Raw genomic sequence first — 25,874 nt, 5'->3', positions numbered from 1 at the left:
ATTCTACATAGCTTAGCGCGTAAAACGTTGTAATTAACTACAATGACCATAATTCATTGCGCATCTACTTTCCCGGTCTGTGTTTATTTTACGACTGCTACTACGGGAAGAGAGAAGAGTGCGCGATCTTGATAAAGAGAGCAGCTGTTGTATTTCTACCTGAAAATACATTTAAGTCAGGGATGGGCAACTTTGATGGGGGTGGGGGCCACAGAAAAAACAGAACTCATCATGAGCTGCGTTGCCACATCTATTACCCCCCCCTGTTTTTAAAGCAAGTTTGCTGCAATTGTACACACTTTGCCAAGGGGCGGAGAGAATAATTTTTAATTTTATAGCAAATTTTTAAAGCAATTCTACTCATTTTGCCATGGGGCGTAGAGAAGTGTGCAGTTTTTACAGCTAATTTCCTCCAATTCTACACATTTGGCCATAGGAGGCAAATGTTTGCAGTTTAATAAAGCTGATGATCAATGGGCCCCACCCGGTCTGTAATTCGACCATGTTACTACAAGTTTAGATAGTCTAGCAGCCAGCTAATTTACCGATCTAAAACCATTTTAGCCTACATTGGCTAATTGAGTGACTGCTGATGCACAACCAAATTTGTAAATTGCACCTTGTGTATTCTAACTCTCAACAGTAAGTTGAGAACCCGACTGACTTTTCTTTTCTTTTTTCCCCTGATCTAGTTGGTATTCAGCAGTCATAAAAGTATACCTTTATTTTCTTTCAAGAACTACAAAATAGGGATTTTGTCAGACAGCATAGGCACCAGCTCTATGGAGATGAGATGACTTGGAATGAAAAAATAGTAATCAGATAAAACAAATGTAATATACACAACTGAAAGATTTAATTTAAAAAATAATGTGAATAATTGATGGTTAATAAGTGATAAGCAGTAATGGACAGTCGTTACCATCTTGGGAAATGTATTAATAGTTTTATTCTGTTACAGCATTCAACCCACATAGTGCATTTCAAATGATCGAAATCGAAAACCGTGATCATTTTTTAATAATGGAACCGATCTCAAAAAGCACTAGTCGCTCAGCACTATAATGTAGAGTACATGTATTTCTGCCATACTGTAGGTACAGAAAGCTAGCACTCAAGTGGCATCCAGACAAGAACCCTGACAACAAGGAGGACGCAGAGAGAAAGTTCAAAGAGCTTTCAGAAGCCTATGAGGTCCTGTCAAACGGTAAGAGCCCCCCCCCCTCACATAAGACAGTTTAAATGCTAAAATCAAATCAAACYCTATCGCACATGTCCGGAATCACGGATACCAATCCGGTTGTAAAATAGAATAAAAATATCAAGACATTTTATGGAGAAATGCTTGCTGCTAATATAATAATGAGTGACTGCGACTTGTTATGATCTGGTGTCTAGAAATGTATYCTAGCTAGGTACACACAGTAGTGGTGATAAGTGGTGTCTTTCTGCTATACATATTGTATTACATGTATCCCTCTGGTGTCCGAGGTGACCTATTTTAAGAAATGCCATTAGTTTGTGTCGAAAAAGTTTAAGATCTTTGATAGTAAGATGAGCGATTGAAAAGGGGCGGCAGGTAGCTTCTGGTTAGAGCTTTGTAACAGTAACCGAAAGGTTGCTGGATCGATTCCATGAGCTGACAAGGTAAAAATCTGTCGTTCTACCCCTGAACAAGGTTGTTAACCCACTATTCCCCAGTAGGCCGTCATTGTAAATAAGAATTTGTTCTTAACTGACTTGCCTAGTTAAATATAAATAAATAAATTAGGTTTTTGTTACAGTAAATAATCACTGCCACCTTGTGAGGTTAGCATAGMGCTAATGTGTGCCTGGTTCTGATGGGACTAGCTACAATGCGGTGTTCTATCATGTGACACTACATCTACGATGTTAATTGGCCAATGCTTAACCTTGAATTTAAACTTTTTCTAATGTTTGCAAGTACGGCCCCTAGCTGTCTTCATGATGTTTTCACCAATACCAATTTTTTTTCACACAAACATATGATCAGTGATGTGTTGCTGCCAGATAGTGAACATACATCACTCTTGTTTGTTTGTCCAGAATGACCTTTTTGTCTGTTTCAGGACCAACAATTATGAAATGTACTTGAGGTGTTGTATGTCCCAAATGGCACCTTAGTTACTATGTAGTGCACTACTTTTGATCAGGGCTCTGGTCAAAAGTAGTGCACTACATAGGGACTAGGGTGCTGTTTGGGACACATTTATAGGCCCAAGAGCACAACAGACAACTGTAATGTCTTGATTTAGTTGTTCCTGTTATATACTGTTCAACTGGCAACAGCAGCTAAAACCAGGCCAGTAATTGTTATGTCAGGGCTGTTTGAGCTGTGGAGTACACGCACTTCAACATCGACTTTCCTCTTCTGGTTCTTGTACAAGCCTTTGAGTAGTTTCTTGTTGTCATTCGGCTCGTTTTGTCTATCAAGTTCTGGGGTGGTAATTTAGGACTTTTATGGAAATGGGCATGAACTTGGGCAGCGACACTCTGTCCACTAACTCCCATGGCTTGTCAGCACCGTGCACCCTCCAATTTCTTACTATGGCTCTTCCCAGCATTTAATCCCCCTTTTCCTTATTTTTATTTTTTCCTTTTCATTAGCAAACAAGAGGAACCTGTATGACCAATATGGTAAAGAAGGCCTAACAGGAAGCGGAGGGGGAGGAGGTAAACATTGAACATTACTCTTTGATGTCTTGATAGGCTTATCTAGGAGATATGGAGGTTATAAATGAATATAAAAGGACACAATGTCTGAAATGCCACATAAAGCAAACATGCCAAGGAGAAGTGTATTTTCTTCTACTAATGTACAACTCTATGGGGTCAACTTCAGTGTTTTACCATAAATCTGACATGGCAATACCAACCTCTTTTTTTGTGGGGGGTGTCTGACTTTCAGCTAAGCCATTACTACGAGGCATTAGCTGTCAACTAAGTGTCATGCTACTGTAATAGTGCCCTTGAATAATTGAACTATGTTCAGATCGCCGTGTGTGCTTGTATGACCAGGAATATGTTGCTTTACTATCTCTCAATAACTCTTGTTGGAAATTAGTTGATGATTCTGTCTCTTTCTTCCAGGAGGGCATTATCACAACGCTGATCACTTCGGTGGTGGGTTCACATTCCGTAATCCAGAAGACGTCTTCAGGGAATTCTTCGGGGAACGAGATCCATTTGCAGATTTCTTCGGTAAGTCTCTCCACCGCCCCCCCACCCCACTGAGGCCAGAGTGAGCGAGTGTGAGCAAGAGACCTCACTATGGCTTTAATTACTGAAGCAGGCATTGAGATTAAGTTTATCAACGCTTTCTCAAAGCGGTCTGCTTTTTAATTCCTGGAACATTCCTGACCTTTTCGCTGTCAGATGCCTACAACTAATTGCAGTTTTAAACCCCTGTGGCCATGCTACTAATTGTGCACACATCTAGGTCAGCCTAGCTGGCTGGATAAGAGAGATTGGGCTGTTTGCTGCTCTGCCTGAGTGTTCTATACACAATATATACAAAAGTATGTGGACACCCTTTCAAATTAGTGGATTCGGCTATTTCATCCACACCTTTTGCTGACAAGTGTATAAAATCGAGTACACAGCCATGCAATCTCCATAGACAAACATTGACAGTAAATGACCATACTGAAGAGCTCCGTGACATCYTAGGATGCCACCTTTCCAACAAGTTAGTTTGTAAAATTTCTGCCCTGCTAGAGCTGCCCCTGTCAACTGTAAGTGCTGTTATTGTGAAATGGAAACTTCTAGGGGCAACAACGGCTCAGCTGCAAAGTGGTTGGCCACACAAGCTCAAAGAATGGGACCGGCGAAGGCTGAAGCGCGTAGCTCTTAAAAATCGTCTGTCTTCTGTTGCAACACTCACTACCGAGTTCCAAACTGCTTCTGGAAGCAACGTTAGCACAGGAACGGTTCGTCGGGAGCTTCATGAAATGGGCATCCATGGGCGAGCAGCCGCACACAAGCCTAAGTTCACCATGTACACTTAAGTGGCGTAAAGTTCGCCGCCATTGGACTCTGGAGCAGTGGAAACGCGTTCTCTGGAGTGATGAATCATGCTTCACCATCTGGCAGACCGACGGACGGATCTGGGTTTGACAGATGCCAGGAGAACGCTACCTGACCAAATGCATAGTGCCAACTGTACAGTTTGGCGGAGAAGGAATAATGGTCTGGGGCTGTTTGTCATGGTTCGGGGTAGACCACTTAGTTCCAATGCAAGAGAAATCTTAAAGCTACACCATACAATGACATTCTAGACGATTCTGTGCTTCCAACTTTTGTGCAACAGTTTGGAAGGCCCTTTCCTGTTTCAGCATGACAATGCCCCCATGCACAAAGCGAGGCCATACAGAAATGGTTTGTTGAGATTGGATGGAAGAACTTTATTTGCCTGCACAAGCCCTGACCTCAACCCCATTGAACACCTTTGGGATGAATTGGAACACCGACTGCGAGCCAGCCTTATCGCCCAACATCAGGCCGACCTCACTAACCTCTGTGGTGCGAATGGAAGCAAGTCTGCGCAGCAATGTTCCAACATCTAGTGGAAACTCCCAAAAGTGACTATTATAGCAGCAAAGGGGGACCAACTCCATATTAATGCCCATCTGTCACACCCTGGCCTTAGTTATCCATTATTTTAGTTAGGTCAGGTGTGACATGGGAATGTATGTGTTTTGGTTTGTCTAGGGGTTTGTACGTTTAATGTCAGTCTTGTCTAGGTGTTTGTATGTCTATGGCTGCCTAGATTGGTTCTCAATTAGAGGCAGCTGTGGTTTATTGTCTCTTATGAGAGCCATATTTAAGGCAGCCATAGGCATTTGGTTTTGTGGGTAATTGTCTATGTTCTATGTTGCATGTGTGCACTTATCGTTAATAGCTTCACGTTCGTCTATTTTTTTTTTTTTTTTTTTTCTTCTTCTAAATAAAGAGAAGATGTATTTTTCACACGCTGCGCCTTGGTCCTCTCTCTCACCGCAAGACGATCGTGACAGAATTACCCACCTAACCACCAAGCAGCGTGTAAAGCAGCAACGGGAGCAGCGCATAAAGGATTTCAGAAGATATTGGATGGAAAGGACCTTGCACAACCGGAGAATATCGCCTCCCTCGTTGACAACTCCATTGTGTCCTCTCCCAGAGTGCTAAGAACCTTGGCGTGATCCTGGACAACACCCTGTCGTTCTCAACTAACATCAAGCGGTGACCCGTTCCTGTAGGTTCATGCTCTACAACTATCTCAAGTACGACCCTGCCTCACACAGGAAGCGGCGCAGGTCCTAATCCAGGCACTTGTCATCTCCCATCTGGATTACTGCAACTCGCTGTTGGCTGGGCTCCCTGCCTGTGCCATTAAACCCCTACAACTCATCCAGAACGCCGCAGCCCGTCTGGTGTTCAACCCAAGTTCTCTCACGTCACCCCGCTCCTCCGCTCTCCCACTGGCTTCCTGAAGCTCGCATCCGCTACAAGACCATGGTGCTTGCCTACGGAGCTGTGAGGGGAACGGCACCTCCGTACCTTCAGGCTCTGATCAGGCCTACACCCAAACAAGGGCACTGCGATCCACCTCTGGCCTGCTCGCTCCCTACCTCTGAGGAAGTACAGTTCCCGCTCAGCCCAGTCAAAACTGTTCGCTGCTCTGGCACCCCAATGGTGAACAAACTCCCTCACGACGCCAGGTCAGCGGAGTCAATCACCACCTTCCGGAGACACCTGAAAACCCACCTCTTTAAGGAATACCTAGGATAGGATAAAGTAATCCTTCTAACCCCCCCCCCCTTAAAAGAGTTAGATGCACTATTATAAATGGTTGTTCCACTGGATATCATAAGGTAATGCACCAATTTGTAAGTCGCTCTGGATAAGAGCGTCTGCTAAATGACTTAAATGTAAATGTCGTGAAGAGCTGGAGGCAGCTAAACCGAGAGGACGATATGAGAGGCAGCACGGAAGCAAGGCTGGAAGCCCGCGAGTACAACCCAAAAATGTATTGGGGGGGGGGCTAAAAGGAGTGTGGCGAAGTCAGGTAGGAGACCTGCGCATACTCCCTGTACTTACCGTGGAGAGCGAGTGTACGGGCAGACACCGTGTTACGCAGTAGAGCGCATGGTGTCTCCGTGTGCATTAGCCCGGTGCGGTACATACCAGCTCCTCGTATCGGCCGGGCTAGAGTATTGAGCCAGGTGCCATGAAGCCGGCTCAACGCGTCTGGTCTCCAGTGCGTCTCCTCGCGGCGGTTACATGGCACCAGCCTTACGCATGGTGTCCCCGGTTCGCCTACAATAGCCCGGTGCGGTTATTCCATCTCCTCTCGCAACTGGTCGGCGTCGGGGAGCATACAACCAGGTAAGGTTGGGCAGGCTCAGTGCTCAAGGGAGCCAGTACGCCTGCACGGTCCGGTATTTCCGGCGCCACCTCCCCGCCCCAGCCAGTACCACCAGTGCCTACACCACGCACCAGGCTTCCAGTGTGTCTCCATAGCCCTGTTCCTCCTCACGCACTCGCTCTATGGTGCGTGTCTCCAGCCCGGTACCACCAGTTCCGCACCACGCACCAAGCCTCCTGTGCGTCTCCAGAGTCCTGTGCGTCCTGGCTGCTCCCCGCACTAGCCCTGAGATGCGTGTCCCCAGCCCGGTACCACCAGTGCCGGCACCACGCACTAGGCCTAATGAGCGTCTCCAGGGTCCAGTATGCCCTGTTCCTTCTCCCCCCACTAGTCTGAAGGTGCGTGTCCTTAGCCCGGTACCTCCAGTTCCGCACCACGCACCAGGCATACATGTGCCTCAGCCGGCCAGAGCTGCCCGTCTGCCAAGCACCGTCAGAGCTGCCCGTCTGCCAAGCACCGTCAGAGCTGCCCGTCTGCCAAGCACCGTCTGAGCTGCCCGTCTGCCAAGCACCGTCAGAGCTGCCCGCTGCCAAGCACCGTCAGAGCTGCCCGTCGTCCCGAGCCGCTAGAGCCGTCCGCCAGACAGGATCAGCCAGAGCCGTCCGCCAGACAGATCAGCCAGAGCCGTCCGCCAGACAGGATCAGCCAGAGCCGTCCGCCAGACAGGATCAGCCAGAGCCGTCCGCCAGACAGATCAGCCCGAGCCGTCCGCCAGACAGATCACGGCGCCCGAGCCTCGCACCAGAGCAGCCAGCCGTCCGCCAGCCATGACACCAGAGCCGTCGCCAGCCATGAGCAGCCAGAGCCTCCGCCAGCCAGCACCAGAGCCGTCCGCAGCATAGCAGCCAGAGCCGTCCGCCAGCCATGAGCAGCCAGAGCGCCAGCCAGCCATGAGCAGCCAGAGCCCTGCCAGCCAGCCATGAGCAGCCAGCAGCCGCACAGCCGAGCGAGCCAGCATGAGCAGCCAGAGCGCAGCCAGCCATGAGCAGCCAAGCCGCCAGCCAGCCAGACACCAGAGCCACCAGCAGAGCAGCCAAGCCGCCAGCCAGCCATGGCACCAGAGATCGCCACCAGCCATGAGCAGCCAGAGTCGCCAGCCACCATGAGCAGCCAGAGTACGCCAGCCAGCCATGAGCAGCCAGAGTCGCCAGCCAGCATGAGCACCAGAGTCGCCAGCAAGCCATGACAAAGCCAGAGTCGCCAGCCAGCCAGGATCTTCCAAACCGCCAGTCACAGGATCTACCAAAGCGAACAAAGTGGAGTGGGGGCCACGCCCGCACCCGACCGCCGCCATAATAAGGCCCACCCCGACCCTCCCTTCAATGTTCAGGTTGTGCGGACTCAGATCCGCACCTTTGGGGAGGGGGTACGTCACACCCTGCCTTAGTTATCTTTGTTTTCATTATTATTTTAGTTAGGTCAGGGTGTGACATGGGGAATGTATGTGTTTTGGTTTGTCTAGGGGTTTGTACGTGTAATGGGTCAGTGRCTTGTCTAGGTGTTTGTATGTCTATGGCTGCCTAGATTGGTTCTCAATTAGAGGCAGCTGTGGTTTATTGTCTCTGATTGAGAGCCATATTTAAGGCAGCCATAGGCATTTGGGTTTTGTGGGTAATTGTCTATGTTCCAAGTTGCATGTGTGCACTTAGTCGTTAATAGCTTCACGTTCGTCTATTTGTTGTTTTGTTTTTTTCTTCTTCTAAATAAAGAGAAGATGTATTTTTCACACGCTGCGCCTTGGTCCTCTCTCTCACCGCAAGACGATCGTGACAATGTCCTGAATCAGGGGAAGGTGAGGTAGCCTGGACCCTTGATTAGACACACACATACCCATACATTTTAGCCTAACTGTGGGGTAGCCTGACTCTTATGATTGTGCTCAGTGCCGTCTAGCCTAACTTTGTAGTAGCCTGGGTGTGACTCAAGATGTTAGCAGTCAGTTGACCCCTCCTGTATGTTATTAGTCTTAGCAGGATCCCAGGCTGCTGCGGACAGACTGACCGACAGACCCCCAGCACCAGCTGGCATAATGACAGCCAGCCATACAATAACCACACCTCTGCCTACAGGCTGGGTWCTGTATAGCCATAGGCTTTAGTTTKAACTGTAGAAKCCCCATTGCATCCTTTTAGAGTCGCTTTCCAAGCACAGACTGGAGAGCATGGATGTTCTGGGTTCAAGTTTTACGAGCAGACAGGGACACCTACCTGAGCCAGGACCATAGTGGTGTTCTGTGCCATCAGCCTAGCATTGACTGTCCTCTTACCGAAAGCATTGAGGACATGCTGTCTGATGCTGGACACTGCCAACATGGGAGTAAACAGCAACAGCTGTCCTCTGCACTCAGTCTGTGCATGTGTCCAAACTGGCACCCTATTCTCTACAGAGTGCACTACTTTTGCCCAAAACCCCATAGGCCCTGGTCAAAAGTAGTGTGCTTTATTGGGAATATGGTGCCATTTGGGTAGCAGTCTGTGTTTTAAAGATACACTGGGCATTTACACTCTGTAGAGTCATGATACATGGAAGAGTTTACAGACAGAAATGCAAACATCAACATGGAAGTGTTTGCCTTCTCCTCAGATACAGGAAAAGCATCCAGCCTTTTCTAGTCTTATTTGTCAGAGCCATTTGTGTCTATGAAAGCGTTTCATCCTGTTAAAACCAGGATGTTTTAACATGCACTTCCCGCACACTCATACACCGCACGCATTCGAGTGTTATTGTAACCCCCTCACGTCACATGTCTCCACAGGCACATGTGTCTGCTGCTATTACTGCTCTTGTTTTTAATATGGAAGCTATTTTTGAAAGCATTCCAGCTGAATGATGTAGGCTCTCCTATCCGTCCATTTTCTGAGGCTCGCCTCCATATTTAGAGCTCTGGGGTTGAACCGCGGATGCCTCGCAGTCATTTGTTATAAATAAGTATAAATCAAGGGACACCAAGATAAGAAGATGGCCCGGAGGTTCAACAGCTTTAATCCTAGATCTTAAATTATGTTAAGGTCAATCCCATTAAAAACATCTTCCAGATTTGGGTGAGCTTGGGATGGGCTGGCATTCTCCTCAACCTACTCCTCAAGGAGTATCAATTCTCATTGATAATAAAGTCCCATTTAAGTCAACAGAAATTACTCCAGATGCAAATGGATGTTTTTATAATGGTGAAAGGAAACCTGGCACAAGAAAGTAACTTTACTGAGTTGTTATTGCCCAAAGTTAATGAATGACCTTGTACTAAAACTACCTCAATGTAACGGGAATATTATATGCAGGGGGGGATTTTAAGTGCGCAGGATGCAACTCTAGAGAAGTCGTCAACTAAACTATATCCTCTTCCTAACATGTCTAAGGTATTAAACCACAACATCAAAGAGATGGTCTGTGTGAACTGTGGAGATAGAAACATCCGACTGAAAGACAATACTCCTATTACTCTCARGTTCACAACTCATATTCAAGAATTGACTTTTGTAATTGCACACTTTTATTTAATTGACTGTTTTTCTGAATGTACATACCTTCCTTGAATAATTCCGGACCACAGCTCATTGTCCTTCACCTTAAACTCAAACTTCCTATGCCAATAGCAAAGACGTGGCGATTCAACGCAATGTTACTTTGAGATGAGGAGTTTACCTCATATCTCAACACAGACATGATTTCGGAAATAAATGTAGCCGATGAAGTATGCCCAACTTGTCTGGGTAGCTCTTAAAGCATACATGAGCGGTTGCATCATGTCTTACTCTACACATAAGAGAAGACCCATAATACATTTGAAATACTAGAACAGAAAATCCATGACTTAGAAATGTTGACACCCTTCAACAGTTGAGCACTTTGAAGCTTGATCATAACACACAGTAAACCCCAGCTCTGCAGAGAGTGCTGCTTTGAAATCCAAGCAACAATATGATGAGCAAGGTGAAAGTGCAGGGGAAATGCTTGCTTGGTACATTAGGAAAGAGGAAGAGGAACGTACCATCCATAGAATTCAAACCCCAGATGGTAGCATAACAATGGATCCTTCTGAAATGTAATCACAAACTGTGTCAACCCGAAAACAGAAGTRCAATTATAAGTGAAACAGAGCAAATGAATATGGATAAAAACATTACCCCAGGTGAAATGTTGGAAGCCATCAATAATCTACACAATGGGAAATCTCCTGGTAATGATGGATTCCCAGTTCAATTTCTGTCCCAAATTACTGAAGCCTGTGTTACTTATGCTCACAGCTGCTCTAGAGAAAAATGAACTTCCATAGTCACTGTTTGACTACCATCACCCTACTTAAAAATAAAGATAATGACCCATTGTCATGTGGATCCTTCCGACCAGTATCACTTTTGAGTGTGGATTACAAAATCATTGCTAAGGTATTGGCTTTTCACATAGAAACAGTAATACAAAAGTTGATTCACTCAGATCAAACAGGGTTCAAACGGAACAGGATGTGTTCAGACAATCTCCGTCTTTTTTCAATATACTCCATCATACCAATAACTTCAACGCTCCAAAATTGGCAGTATCAATAGATGCTGAAAAATAATTTGATAGGGTGGAATGGGCATATTTGGTGTCTTTTTAAGTTTAGTTTTGGTCCTGCATTTATTTCCTGTATTGAGCTATTGTACAAATCCTCCAAAGCATCTATACGGACAAACGGACCGATATCTGAATMATTTAAGTTATCAAGAGGGACAAGACAGGGATGCCCTTTGTCTCGTTATTTATTTTCTTCAGCCACAGAACTCCTAGCATCAATAATTAGAACTCATGGCTCAATCCGGGGGAAAGAGATTGGTGGCGATCAGAATGTGATAAGTCCCGTGTGGCTCAGTTGGTAGAGCATGGTGCTTGCAACGCCAGGGTTGTGGGTTCATTCCCCACGGGGGGACCAGGATGTATATGTATGAACTTTCCAATTTGTAAGTCGCTCTGGATAAGAGCGTCTGCTAAATGACTTAAATGTAAATGTAATATCGTTTAATGCAGATTTACATTTTACTTTATGTGAACCAGAATATTCTGTCATTTATTTTACTACTGTTGGACACATGGTGCTGTATCAGGATTAAAAGTGAATTGGGAGAAAACATAAATAATGCCCATTTCTAATCATGACTTCTCAACATAATGAAGTACATTTAAGTGAAAATGAACGAATACCAGGCAATCTGGAGGCATATAAAATAAATTACTCCTTGAATCTGATGTTCAAAGATGGACATCTCTCCCTATTTCTATGTTAGGTAGGGTCAACGTAATCCAAATAAATGTACACTATATAAACAAAAGTATGTGGACATCCGAGTGGCACAGCGGTCTAAGGCACTGCATCTCAGTGCTAGGGGCGTGACTACAGACCCTGGTTTGATCCTGGGCTGTATCACAACCAGCGGTGATTGGGAGTCCCATAGGGCGGCGCACAATTGGCCCAGCGTCGTTAGGGTTTGGCCGGGGTAGGCCGTCATTGTAAATAAAAATTTGTTCTTAACTGACTTGAAGGTGTAAATAAAGGTGTAAATAAAACCTTTGAATTAGTGGATTCGGCTATTTCAGCCACACCTGTTGCTGACGGGTGTATAAAATCGAGCACACAGCCATGAAATCTCCATCGACAAACATTAGCAGTAGAATGGCCTTACTGAAGAGCTCAGTGACTTTCAATGTGGCACTGTCATAGGATACCACTTTTCCAACAAGTCAGTTTGTCAAATTTCTGCCCTGCTAGAGCTGCCCCGGTCAACTGTAAGTGCTGTTAAAATACTGTATTTTCACTACTTTGGGTCTAAGGCGTTGAAGAAAAAAAAAACAGACAATCCAATGATTCTTAATTCCATTCGCATTAGGGAAAATGTACATACATTCATGAGGTGGAAGGAACCAATATCGCCAGACACCCCTATTTGGAATAACCCCACCTTACCACCAGCATTTTAATGACAACACCTTTAACTTCTTATGGCTGCATCCCGCTAACGGGATCGATATGACAACAGCCAGTGAAAGTGCAGGGCGCCAAATTCAAACAACAGAAATCTCATAATTAAAATTCCTCAAACATACATGTGTCTTATATCATTTTAAAGGTAATCTTGTTGTTAATCCCACCAAAGTGTCCGATTTCAAATATGCTTTTCAGCGAAAGCACTACAAACGATTATGTTAGGTCACCACCAAACCACAATAAGCACAGCCATTTTTTCCAGCGAAATATAGCAGTCACAAAAAGCAGAAATAGAGATAACATTAATCACTAACCTTTGATGATCTTCATCAGATGACACTCATAGGACTTCATGTTACACAATACATGCATGTTTTGTTTGATAAAGTTCATATTTATATCAAAAAATCTGAGTTTACATTGGCGCGTTAGATTCACTAGTTCCAAAAACATCAAGTGATTTTGCATAGCCACATCGTTTCAACAGAAATACTCATCATAAATGTAGATGATAATACAAGTTATACACATGTAATTATAGATATACCTCTCCTTAATGTAACCGCTGTCAGATTTCAAAAAAATATTACAGAAAAAGCAAACCATGCAATAATCTGAGACAGCGCTCAGAACAATAGCCAAATTAGCCGCCATGTTGGAGTCAACAGAAACCAGAAAATACATGATAAATGTTTCCTTACCTTTGATGAACTTCATCAGAATGCAGTCCTAGGAATCCCAGGTCCACAATAAATGCTTAATTTGTTCGATAAWGTCTGTTATTTATGTCCAATTAGCTACTTTGGTTAGCGCGTTTGGTAAACAATTCCAAAGTCACAAAGCSCGTCCACTATAACGTGACGAAATGTCCAAAGGTTCCATAACAGTCAGTAGAAACATGTCAAATGATGTACTGAATCAATCTTTAGAATGTTGTTAACATACATCTTGAATAACGTTCCAACCGGAGAATTAGATTGACTTCAGTTGAGCGATGGAACGGAGCTGCCTATCACGTGAACGCGCGTGGTCAAAGCATGGTCAGCTCGTGGCAATGGTGATTAATTCCTGTCTCCTTCGGCCCCCCTTCACATTAGAGTCATCAGACAAAGTTCTATTGACTGTTGACATCTAGTGGAAGCCGTAGGAAGTGAAAACTCATCAATATCTCGCTGTAATTTCAATGAGAACTTGGTTGAAAATCTGCCACCCCAGAAAAAATCCAAACATGAAGTGGAACTTCTCAGGTTTTTGCCTGCCATATGAGTTCTGTTATACTCACAGACATAATTCAAACAGTTTTAGAAACTTCAGTGTTTTCAGTGACAAAATGAATGTAACAAAACATGAAATCTTGACAGATGTGGGTGTCCTCTTTGGCGCGCGCTTCAGCTGCGCCGCATGTTTTGACTGACGCAGTCCTGAAACATCAAGAAGAGACACATCAATTCTTGGACTCAAACAGCAACTGGAGGGATGTACGCAACGGCCTGAGAGAGATAAATCAATCATTGAAGGAACTTGTTGATTGTGTCAAACATGTGAGACGATAAATTCTGGTGCAATGTAAATGTGTTTTCCTTGTCGATTTGATTACAATATTTGGTAGAACAGATACCTCAAACGGTTGTATGATATTGACTCTTGTCCTCAGTGCCAGAGCTATGGGWGGTGGGAAACACTCCCTGTCAGGCATGGGCTCATCGGGTCTGGGTGGATCATTCAGTGGAATGCCGTTTTTGATTGCAATGTTGTGGAGCACGCTGCAAACCTAAAAAGGAATTTGCACATTGTATTGCATTCATMTAATGGCATTTGAAGGAATGGCATTTCAGAGGCAAACCTTGCTAGGCTGGTATTGCAGCGTGCCTCCTGTCCCAGACAAGCACAGCCAACGCCCTTTCAGCAGGCCTATGGTGCACTCCGCTGTTGTTCTTGTGCATGCGTGGGCTTGGTTGTACCTGGCCACTTGTTGGTTTAAGGGGAGTCATCAGCCATGTTTTTAAATGGGTAGCCCCGGTCTCCTGTAGTTATGAACACAACATTCAGATATTGTTTCCCAGTAGAGGTCTAACATGGCAAATAAAACCTTGCGAATAAAACATCCCTTACCAAGTCCTTTACCAATAAGCCATCCATCCTCAACAGTTCCTTCCTGGAGGTTAAGGGCGACTGGACTGTTCTGCAAAATGAATGAATCGCGTCCCATCTGGCCATATGGACACTACATTCAACAAAGCCAAATGTGAATCACAGATGACCTGCACAGTGACAGAATGGAAACRTTTTCTGTTGACGAAGTTGAATTCGTTCAATGATGGTGCTTTTATTTGCGATGCGGGTGCAGTCAATTGCTCCAATGATATTGGGAAATCCAGCTATGGTATGGAAATCCCTTTTCACTCTGACCTGTTGCACTGCAGTGTATGGAAACTGTATGTATTGTGGGGTCAATGAAATAATACCATGAAGGACTGCAAGCAATATTCTGCTCATGGTTGGTTGTGACCGATCCTCAATCTCCCGTTGGAATGTTCCAGTGGCCAAAAATCCCAGGGTGGAGAGGACTTGGGTATGCACTGYGATGGCATTGGTGCGTTTCGTCTCCCTTTCTAAAACTGTAGAGAGTTGGTTGCAGATATAAAATATGCTTTTGGAAAATGAAATCTACTAATAAGCCAAGCGTCGCTCTCAGCAAAAAAATCTGCACGCTCGTTGAAAACGCGCTCCTTGCGTAATGCAGCTTGTGCCAGATCCTCCAGCAATGCAACATTTGCCATTTTGGACAAGTCACAATGCCTRAGTGTTGACTTTTTATATTATTTAACTGGTTTAACTAAGTTGCCTCCAACCTTACATTCCACTCTTTCTAATTGACTTTATTATTCAATTAGGCTTAAATGGTTTCATGTTTATGAAATCGGTAGCACCCTGAGAAAACTATTAGTAGCTTAAGTATCTATAAAAGAAATACATGAATAAACTATAACTATCTTTTTTCTTCATAGTTWATGATTTGGTCCAGTATGTCAATCCTTTCTCCATTTGGTGGGTGGTATTTCATGAGCAGTTAGACTTTCCTACCACAATGTGCTGTGCGTACGCATGGTCCGAGGTGTGCTTAAATTTACACACATTCTCAAGTCTAAGTACAAATGACAGTGCCTTCAGGAAGTATTCACACCATTTACTTTTTCCACATTGTGTTGTGTTATAGCTTGAAAGTTAAAATTGATTAAATGCACACAATAATCCATAATGTCAAAGTGGAATTACAAAAAAATCTAAAACTGAAATAGCTTGAGTCAATAAGTATTCAACCCCTTTTATGGCAAGCCTAAATAAGTTCACGAGTACAAATAGGCTTAACAAGTGACATAATAAGTTGCATGGACTCACTCTGGGTGCAATAATAATGTTTAACATGATTTTGGAATGATTACCTCATCTCAATCAATACACCCAGTTACTACAAAGATACAGGCATCCTTCCTAACTCAGTTGCCAGAGAGGATTTCACCATGAGGCCAATGGTGACTTTAAAACAGTTAGTTTAATGGCTGTGATGGGAGAACTGAGGATGTGTCTGTAGTTACTCTGCAATATTAACGTAATTGACCCAGCGAAAAGGTACAGAAGTTTTTTTCTCTCCAAAACATCCTGTTTGCAACAAGGCACTAAAATATGGCAAAGCAATTAACGTTCTGTCCTAAATACAATTTGTTATTTTGTAGGTACTTTTTAAGTAAATACCTGCAGTCAACTTGTACAATAAGTTATGGGGGAAAAACAGAACATTATTCATTTCACCTGTCCCATTATTTTACATTATGAAGCTCACCATAATTCCCCAGAACAGTTGAGCCAGTCACGTGTTTGTTTGTAAAAAACACAACGGGAGAAAGCGGGAGCATTTGTMTCTTTAACAGGACAATGACCCAACATACCTACAGGCTGTGTAAGGGCTATTTTGACCAAGAAGGAGAGTGATGGAGTGCTGCATCAGGTGCCCTAGCGTCCACAATCACCCGACTTGAACCCAATTGAGATGGTTTGGGATGAGTTGGACCACAGAGTGAAGGAAAAGCTGCCAACCAGTGCTCAGCATATGTGGGAACTCCTTCAAGYCGGTTTCTCGCATGGAATAGCCTTAATTCCTCAGAACAAGAATAGACTGACGAGTTTCAGAAGAGAGTTCTTTGTTTCTAGCCTTTTTGAGCCTGTAATCAAACTCACAAATGCTGATGCTCCAGATACTCAACTAGTCTAAAGAAGGCCAGTTTTATTGCTTCTTTTATTCAGAACAACAGATTTCAGCTTTGCGAACATAATTGCAAAAGGGTTTTCTAATGAMCAATTAGCCTTTTTAAAATGATAAACTCGGATTAGCGAACACAACGAGCCATTGGAACACAGGAGGGATGGATACTGATAATGGAATATCTACATAGGCGTACAGAGGCCCATTACAAATCAGCCGTTTCCAGCTACAATAGTTATTTACAACATTAACAATGTCTACACTTTATTTCTGATCAATTTGATGTTATTTTAATGGACAAAACATTTGCTTTTCTTTCAAAAACAAGGACATTTCTAAGTGACCCGAAACATTTGAACGGTAGTGTGTGTGCTATCATTCATTATGTTTAGGTATTTATATCCATCCATCTCAATTGATGTCCGTTGGGAAATGTAAACATTGGTGATCAATATCAGAGAAAGTTTTGCAATCTAGGTCTAATTGCTGCAAGAAAAAATGTGGAGCCATCAATTTGAACACCTCATCCATCATCAATAACAAACTGGAGGGGGGAGGGAGATGTGTGATATTAAACTTGACTGAAATATGCATCTGCACCTATTCTTTATGCTGTGCACTACTTTGGGGCTGATAGTCATATGCTCTGGTGACAGTAGGGCACTCATATATATATATATATAAAATATCCATCCATCCATTGGGATTCACACCCAGTTCCATTAGCAGCGGAGACCTCCTGCAATGGTGGGGGGGTCAGTACATTTGATCTGAAGAGAGGCTTTATGGAGAGCTTCCATCTGGGTTTAATATGTCTTTAAGGGCTGTGGAGAGAGTGAGAGTCCTCAGGGTCCTCATGCATATACAATCCAATTGTTAAAACAAATTATGCAAATGACATTGTGGTGGATTGGAGAGTGGAAGCAGGTGGGGATTATTCTATCTAACTGGAAGGGCAGGTTTTTTTCTCGGATCTCTCACGTCTGCCACTATGGGAGGGAGGATCTCCCATGTAACTACTGCACATGTGAGACCCGCATGTAAGAAACTCTAACATGTTAAGACTAGCACAAACCGCTAAATGATGTGAGAATAGCGTGTTACTATAAATCATTGGTTGAAAAGGCCGGTTGAAAAATTTACCAAAAACCCAGACATTTCTTTCCAAAAAGTCTATAGGTTAATGCACTTTAACCTTTATGGGCACAGACATCAATGAATAAGCCAACTCAGTTAATACACTGAACAAAAATACACTGAACAAAAATATAAAAGCAACATGTAAAGTGTTGGTCCCATGTTTCATGAGCTGAAATAAAAGATCCCAGAAATGTTCCATACGCACAAAAATCTTATTTCTCTCAGCTTTTAAAAAGGCCACTAAATTGTGCACTTTTGTCACACAACACAATGCCACAGATGTCTCAAGTTGAGGGAGCGTGCAATTGGCATGCTGACTGCAGGAATGTCCACCAGAGCTGTTTCCAGATAATTTAATGTTCATTTCTCCACCAATGTCGTTTTAGAGAATTTGTCAGTACGTCCAACCAGCCTCACAACTGCAGACCATGTGTATGGGCAGGCATAAGCTGCAGACAACTAACACAATTGCATTTTATTGATGGCAATTTGATTGCACAGAGATAACGTGACAAGATCCTGAGGCCCATTGTAGTGACTTTGGGTGCTGAGGAGTATTTCTGTCTGTAATAAAGCCATTTTGTGGGGGAAAACAAATTCTGATTGGATGTGCCTAGCTCCACAGTGGGTGGTCCTATGCCCAGTCATGTGAAATCTATAGATTAGGACCTAATGAATTTATTTAAATTTACAGATTTCCTTATGAACTGTAACTCATCAAAATCTTTTTTTCGTTTTATTTTTGTTCTGTATAAATATGTATTTAGATGAGCCTATGCCTTTTTGTATGCTCATTGATTTCAGTTTTTATTGACTATTTGTGGATGTAATTAACTTGAACTTGACTAATGTGTTGTCATTGTCTGTCCCCTATCCCCAGCGGACGATGACTTCTTTGGCGGGGGTCAAAGGCAGCAAGGGGTGAGCCGGAGCAGGACCGGGGGACCCTTCTTCCACGATTTCGGAGGCTTCCCCCCCTTCGGGGCAGGCTTCCCAGTGTTTGATTCAGGTGGGCCTCCCCTGCAGCACGGTAATACCGTATTTCTAATATGCGTCTCCCAAAACTCTGGTTAAGGTCATCTTTCTCGTCATGGAAATTGTTACATTACATAAATCTCACTGCATATTATAATATGTGTTATTTAGATCATATAACAAGCTTCATTTTGAGATCAACATTTGCGATTAAGCAAAGCAAAGGAAAATGGTGGGGTGTTTGTGTTATGAGTGTGATTTTGAGTGTGTGGGCCAAATCAAAGTTTTATTTGTCATATGCACAGATTAAGTCGTGTGTGTGTTTCACTCATAGGTTTCACTTCGCTGGGGCATATGGGTGGAGGGGGCTTTGCCACGTTCTCCTCTTCATCTTTCGGGGGTAGCGGAGGAGGAGGAGGGGGGATGGGCAACATCCGCTCAGTATCCACCTCTACCAAGTTCATCAACGGCAGAAGAATCACCACAAAACGGTACAGCACAGCTAGTCAGTCAATGTAGTTAACTGTGTCACTTACTTGTTCCTGTCTTCACTCAGTGACCTGGGGATAGTTTCCTTAAAATAAAAAACATGATTTTTCTAGGCTGTTGTCCTTTTTACTTTGGCTGTAGTCAATTCACCAAGACAGTTTAGAATATTGAAGAATTGTGTGACACTTAACAATAACGTACCCTTTATAAACCCTTTAAATTATTACCAAAAACAGATATGTATGATTCAAATAACTCGTGTCTTTTTTCCTAACTCGGTTTTGTCTCCTGCAGGATTGTGGAGAACGGCCAGGAGAGGGTGGAGGTGGAGGAGGACGGTCAGTTGAAGTATCTAACCGTCAACGGTAAGGAGCAGCGCCTAAGACTGGATAACAAGTGATAACCTCTGCACAACGTTTGAAATGCTCACACCTGAACTGGAAACAAACCAAACTAACTCAGCGTGACGATGCTGCTCAGGGTCGCAATCTTTCGGCGGATTGGTTTCTCTCCTCTCTCTCCCCTGTTGACATTCGTAGTTCACGTGTTGTTCACGGAGAGGAAATTGTGTTCTCATCTTAGTTTAGCCGCTGGAGCGAGGGACGATCAGATAGGGTTGTATTTATTCCAGCTTTACCTTTTGTTTTGGGACCATTCTCTTACTAGGACCACTGTTTATGACTTTTTGTGCTGTACTGATTTCGTTGTATTACAGTTTTTCCGTGGGTGGACTTCTTTACCTTTTAGTTCTAGAAGCCAGGGGCACAACAAGATGTACATTTGGACAGCTTTGCGTTTGTTCATTTTTATTTTTTTTATTAACTGTCAAATTATCTCAGCTTTAACCCTTTGCCTATTTAAATGAACATCTAACCACATCTCTCTAACCTGTACACCGTTTTCATGTTCATGAGCTTTAGATTACCCATTTTAGACAGTTAATACATTGATATAGTATTAATGTGAACCTGTTTTTGCTTTTGTTTGTTTTTGAATACAAGTGTTTTTTCAGCATGATTGCCAATGACAAGGCTGTTCAAGTTCTGACCAACTGTTCCGTCAGTTCACCATAAACCCTAAACGGAGACTAAATATACAGTGCTTTGCAAAGGTATTCAGACACCTTGGATTTCTTCACTTGTTTTATTGTGTTACAAAGTGGGATTGGATTTAATTGTAATTTTTTTGTGAACAATATACACAACATACTCTGTCAAAGTGGAAGAAACAATTACTTTTAATTTTTTTTTAATATGAACAATATAAAATAATAAAATATAGTAGTTGCATAAGTATTCAGTCTCTTTGTTTAGGCAAGCCTAAATTAGTTCAGGAGTCAAATTTGGTTTAACAAATCACATAAAAGTTACCGTAAGGTCCCTTACAGACAAACCACATGTTTCACATGTCACGTGAAATCATTTGGATCACATATGTGGATCACATATGGATTCACATTTTCACGTGAGATTTCACATGTGATGCCCTGCAAACCAAAATGGGTCGTTATAATACACACAGTGCTTTTAACTTACATTAACTTACAACATTTGAGCACGTGAAAACCCAGCTGTCAAATGTAATTTAGAATATTTTACTTTGAAGTGAATCATTTACATGAATTTAATTTAAACAGTCACGTTCCCCTGCAGGTTTTATCTAGTTCCCGGTTTGTTCCAGGGACATCCCCAAGGACATTCTTAGAACATTGTGTCACGGTCCCCTGGAGGTTTTTGTCTAGTTGCGGTGATGTGAAATTCACACGTTTTTTTCCGTAAGGGGTCCATCAGTCAAGTATTGAATTTCAAGCACAGATTCAACTACAAAGACCAGGGAGCTTTTCAAACGGGTAGTGATTAGTAGACGGGTAACAATATTGAATCAGACATTGAATATCTATTTTAAGTATGACCTAGTAAATAATAATTATGCTGTGCGTTATGCATTTAACCACCCAGACACCTAAAAAATAGTCATCCTTCTGAACTGAGTTGCAGGACAGGAATGAAACTGCTCAGGGATGTTAACATGAGGGCATTGGTGATTTTTAAAGAGCTACAGAGCTCAATGGTTGTGATGGGAGAGAACTGAGGGTGGATCAACAACATTGCAGTGACTCCACAATAATGACCTAAATGACYGAGTCATAATAAGAGCACAAATATACAAATTATTCCAAAACATGCATTTTGTATGCAACAAGACACTAAAGTAATACTGCAAAAAAAAAAGTGGCAAAGGAACACACTTTTTGGCCTAAATGCAAAGCCCTATGATTGGGGCAAACACAACACATCACTGAGTAACTGCCTCCTTATTTTCAAGCAGGGTGTTGGCTGCATCATGGTATAGGTATGATTTAACATTGGCAAGTACTGGGTTTGTCAGGATAAAATGAAACGGGATAAGCACAAGGAAAATCCTAGAGCAGAACGTGCTTCAGTCTGCTTTACACCAGACATTGGAAGAGGAATTCACCTTTAAGCAGGACAATAACCGACAACACAAGGCCAAATCTACACTGGAGTTGCTTACCAAGAAGACAGTGAATGTTCCTAAGTGGCAGAGTTAGTATTTCAATCAGATCTAAATCAAAACTATGGCAAGACTAGAACATTTGCTCTCTAGCCATGATCCCCAACACTGACAGAGCTTGAAGAATTTTTGGAAGATTAATAGGCAAATATTACACAATCCAGGTGTGCAAAGCTCTTTGAGACTTACCCAAGAAGACTAACAGCTGTAATTGCTGCCAAAGGTGTTTCTAACATGTATGGACTCAGGGAGCTGAATACTTATGCAACTACTATATTTTAGTTATAACATTTTTATGAATCTTTAAAATATTTTAGAATTGTTCTTCCAATGTCAATTTTAAATCCATTTTAATACCACTTTGTAAAACAATGAAATGTGAAGAAATCCAAGTGGTCTGAATACTTTTGCAAAGCACTGTGTGTGTGTGTGTATGTATGTATATATATATATATATATATACATATATATACATATGTATGTGTGTATGTGTATTTTTTTTCTATACATACACACTACCGGTCAAAAGTTTTAGAACACCTACTCATTAATTTCTCTAGGGTTTTTCTTTTCTTTTTACTATTTTCTACATTGTAGAATAACAGTGAAGACATCAAAACTATCAAATAACACATATGGAATCATCATCATCACAAATATCCACCCTTTGCCTTGATGACAGCTTTGCACATTCTTGGCTTTCTCTCAACCAGCTTCATGAGGTAGTCACCTGGAATGCATTGCAATTAACAGGTGTGCCTTCTTAAAAGTTAATTTGTGGAATTTATTTCCTTAATCCGTTTGAGTCAATCAGCTGTGTTGTGGGACTGTCATTTGTTTTTCAACAGGGCAATGACCCAACACACTTCCAGGCTGTGTAAGGGCTATTTTACCAAGAAGAATAGTGTGGCTATTTGCAGAATCTCAAATATAAAATATATTTGTTTTAACACTTTTTCAGTTACTACATGATTCCATGTGTTATTTCATAGTTTTGATGACTTCACTATTATTCTACAATGTAGAAAATAGTAAAAATAAAGAATACTCTTGAAAGAGTAGGTGTTCTAAAACTTTTGACCGGTAGTGTATATGGACCAAATACAGGGGATTTTGGGTAAAAACAAAACTATTATAAAGCTTGACCCTTTTTTTAAGGTATGTTGCAGTCCCAATGAGTCTGTGGTGATTCTGTTTGGCTTGAGTGACACTTTCACAGCCGCCCCAACACCCACTTCCACAAACTGTGTGTGCTTGCTTGATGTCACCTGCTTCACACCAACACACAGAAAATAGAAAACCACACTTGCTGCTTTTCAATGAAACTCACACCCTYATCACATCATACTCACAAGTGTTCATTTTAACCTACTAATAAAATAGTTTTACTGCTATGCTATTCGATTACACCTGCATTCTTACAGTGGTCCATTGTGTCATTCATTCAGTGATAGCTGTCTCTTCATGGACTATCATGATTTGCAATATGGAATTATTAGCTAGCTTCAACGTAAGATACCGTATGGCAGTGTTKGTTGCCTTTAATCAAGAATGGAGTTAATCTCAACAGGTATGTATTCTCACACACACACACCCATCTTGAATCCATTAAGCTGTGTCCCATGTTTTCGAAGATCTCCCTTGCCCTTCCTGTCTTCTCTTAGCAGCCTTCAATGTGTTGATGATGCGTTTTGCTTAGAGAATGGGAGTCATACACATTCTCACCTCAGTTTCCCCAGCCTTCACAGAACAGTGTTTGTGTCCCAAATGGCACCCTATTCCCTAATAAAGTGCACTAAAGAGGGAATCGGGGTGCCATTTGGGACGCAGTCGATGTCTGTTTTTGTCTTTCATCTAGTAATATGTAAGCTGTTTTATAAGATGTTGCCAGTGTGTTGCCTGGGGAGCTAGGTTTAAAATCAAATCAACACTGTTTTTATGTTCAACACAATACCTTATATTTCTCAAATGGTACCCTGAAACCTACATACAGGTAACAGAAAAAATAATGGAAACACTTGAGTAAATGAGGAATACAAAGTACAGTGTATTGAGAGCAGGTGTGTCCACACAGTTTTAGTTCCTGAGTTAATTAACCAATTAACATCCCATGCTAAGGTGCATTGAAGCTACTTTGGCTCATGGCGGCCCAATGCCCTATATTAAGACACTTTGTGTTTCCTTTATTTTGGCAGTTACCTGTAGTGCACTAGTTAAATAGTTGTACTTCTATGTTTGAACAGAGCCTTACAGGCCCTGGTCAAAAGTAGTGCACTAAATAAGGAATAATGTGCCATTTGTGATTTAACCGGAGTTGTATTGTCCCTCTCAGCACTGGGCTGATGTGTTATCTTCAGATGCCGTGCATCCGTACCACTGTCTGAAACTGGTGGCACAGATGGTGGTAGACTGGCAACAGTGAGCAGAAGGGGTTACAGCTGTTTATTATGCCCTGGCCTGCGGCAGAAGGTGAAGTGCGTGTTTGTTCAGGGGCAGAACGACAGATTTTTACCTTGTCAGCTCGGGGATTTGATCTTGCAACCTTTAAGCTAACTAGGCCAGCGCTCTAACCACTAGCTTACCATGCCGCGCCAAAAGGAGGTTAGTTGATTTACAGAAGCTTCGGTGCATTTCTTTGAGAGTAGTTACATGATCGGCGAAAGCTGTCACTGTTTAGCAACAAGAAAGCCGAAAGAACAGGTCCCTCGTAGCAGTTTACCGTCCGGTTTGTTTTGCGTAAGAACCCTTATCCTCTCAAAGGAAATGTTTCTAAAATAAAGAAATAATACACAGACCTACTCCTTATCTTACATTTTCTGTGGTAATTTTGCACATTGTCGTGAAATGTTTTGTAACAGAAGCGTTTCTTATTTGACAAGCTCAGGTAGTCGCTCCGTTTGTCCGTTTTCTTCCATTTGGTGCCTAGTGAATAKAACCCTGCATTTTACGACATTGGCTTACCGGCACTGTAGCTACATTTTGTCCTTCCCTCAGCTGTGGCAGTCATTTCTCCCTCACTCTGCAGCTCGAGACTTTTCTTTTTTTCTTCTCACCTGAAGGTTGATTGAAGCGGTGGCTGAGCATTTGCAAGTAGTGCAGTTGCTAGTTYACACTGTGGCTTTGTCCTTGTGGCTGGGTGACCTGTGTGTGTTGAGATGTGCTGATGAGTGGAGGAGATTAGCATACCCTCCACTGTGGTAGAGTTGACCAGGTGGTAGAGCTGACCAAATCAGGCCCCAGGCTCAATACCGGAATTATCACATCACTGTTGTTTAAAACGCTAACACTTRCTGATAAGGCCTGACATTCAATTGAGTTAGGCTATTACACATTTTGCCCTCAGTGGGAAAKATTATACATTTAATGTCAGAAAAGCAGCTTGAATTTTGTCTTTTTGCTTTTTAATAACTGCTRGAGCCAGGGGCAAATTACAGCTTTGGTATGAAAACATAATCATAATTAATGTAAGGCTTGAATTTAGAGATTTTCTCAGGCGGGTAAGAAGTATTTTTCCATGGTGCAATAGCTCCTCCTGCTGACTGAAATCTGCCATTGCATTTCTTTGTTAAACTCAATAGAGTCGTGTTTTTTCCCCCCCTTATATTATTAATAATTGAAGATGCATTTATTACAAATGAATTATGTATGTTGTATACAACAAATGTTYAAAGGCCTAAAGGCAAGCCTGAAGACTGAGTGTAGCCTAAACCTTCCTCTCGCTGTGTTGTAGAATATGTGTCTGGCACTAGGTGGCACTGTTTCTACATTAACAGGAGATGATGACATCACTCTGTTCTTTTCTACCTTCTCCAGGTCAACTGTTTTGTTCTTTTTATACTTGTATTACTTGACTGCAGCAAACAACTTGTATTTYGTTAATGTAAGGTGAAATGTCTTCCAGCTTAGTAACAGGTAGGCTATTTTATTTTTCGTGCTTTTTAAATATCCTGGGACCAAAGTCAAAATCACACAGAATTMTAGCATGTACTGATGATATATCCAACTACACACTCTGTAACCCAAATGTCTGACATGGCAGTATATATTATTTCTTCATCTTAAGGGTGTGTATGCATTATTAATGT

The 25,874-nt window shown here is 42.5% G+C and overlaps 1 protein-coding gene and 1 long non-coding RNA gene across 8 annotated transcripts in view; one reads left to right on the top strand and one right to left on the bottom strand.

Annotated features, from left to right (window-relative positions):
* The window catches only part of LOC111973351 (dnaJ homolog subfamily B member 6-like), a 73,521-nt gene that overhangs the window by 35,882 nt on the left and 11,765 nt on the right, over window positions 1-25,874 (top strand). For 4 of the 6 annotated variants that reach the window (XM_024000690.2, XM_024000693.2, XM_024000691.2 and 1 more), the window contains exons 3-8: window positions 1,098-1,207; window positions 2,629-2,694; window positions 3,112-3,222; window positions 18,671-18,820; window positions 19,100-19,256; window positions 19,549-19,619. In XM_024000690.2, the coding sequence (XP_023856458.2) occupies window positions 1,098-1,207; window positions 2,629-2,694; window positions 3,112-3,222; window positions 18,671-18,820; window positions 19,100-19,256; window positions 19,549-19,619 (665 nt within the window). Of the gene's footprint in view, window positions 1-1,097; window positions 1,208-2,628; window positions 2,695-3,111; window positions 3,223-18,670; window positions 18,821-19,099; window positions 19,257-19,548; window positions 20,550-25,874 lie in introns of those variants that run through there. The other 2 variants (XM_024000694.2, XM_024000696.2) reach the window with 2 other exon arrangements.
* Window positions 13,720-24,993, bottom strand: LOC111973353 (uncharacterized). Of its 2 annotated transcripts, none has more exons than XR_011480954.1 (4): window positions 24,751-24,993; window positions 14,233-14,413; window positions 14,008-14,160; window positions 13,720-13,810 (listed from the first exon to the last, which is right to left on the bottom strand). It is a non-coding gene; the product is annotated as an uncharacterized lncRNA (long non-coding RNA). The 2 variants fall into 2 exon arrangements; XR_011480955.1 differs by having other exon boundaries at window positions 14,351-14,413.

The sequence above is a fragment of the Salvelinus sp. IW2-2015 genome, linkage group LG14 (assembly GCF_002910315.2).
Source record: "Salvelinus sp. IW2-2015 linkage group LG14, ASM291031v2, whole genome shotgun sequence".
Classification (NCBI taxonomy): Eukaryota; Metazoa; Chordata; class Actinopteri; order Salmoniformes; family Salmonidae; genus Salvelinus; species Salvelinus sp. IW2-2015.
This window is presented reverse-complemented; position numbering and strand designations above follow the sequence as displayed.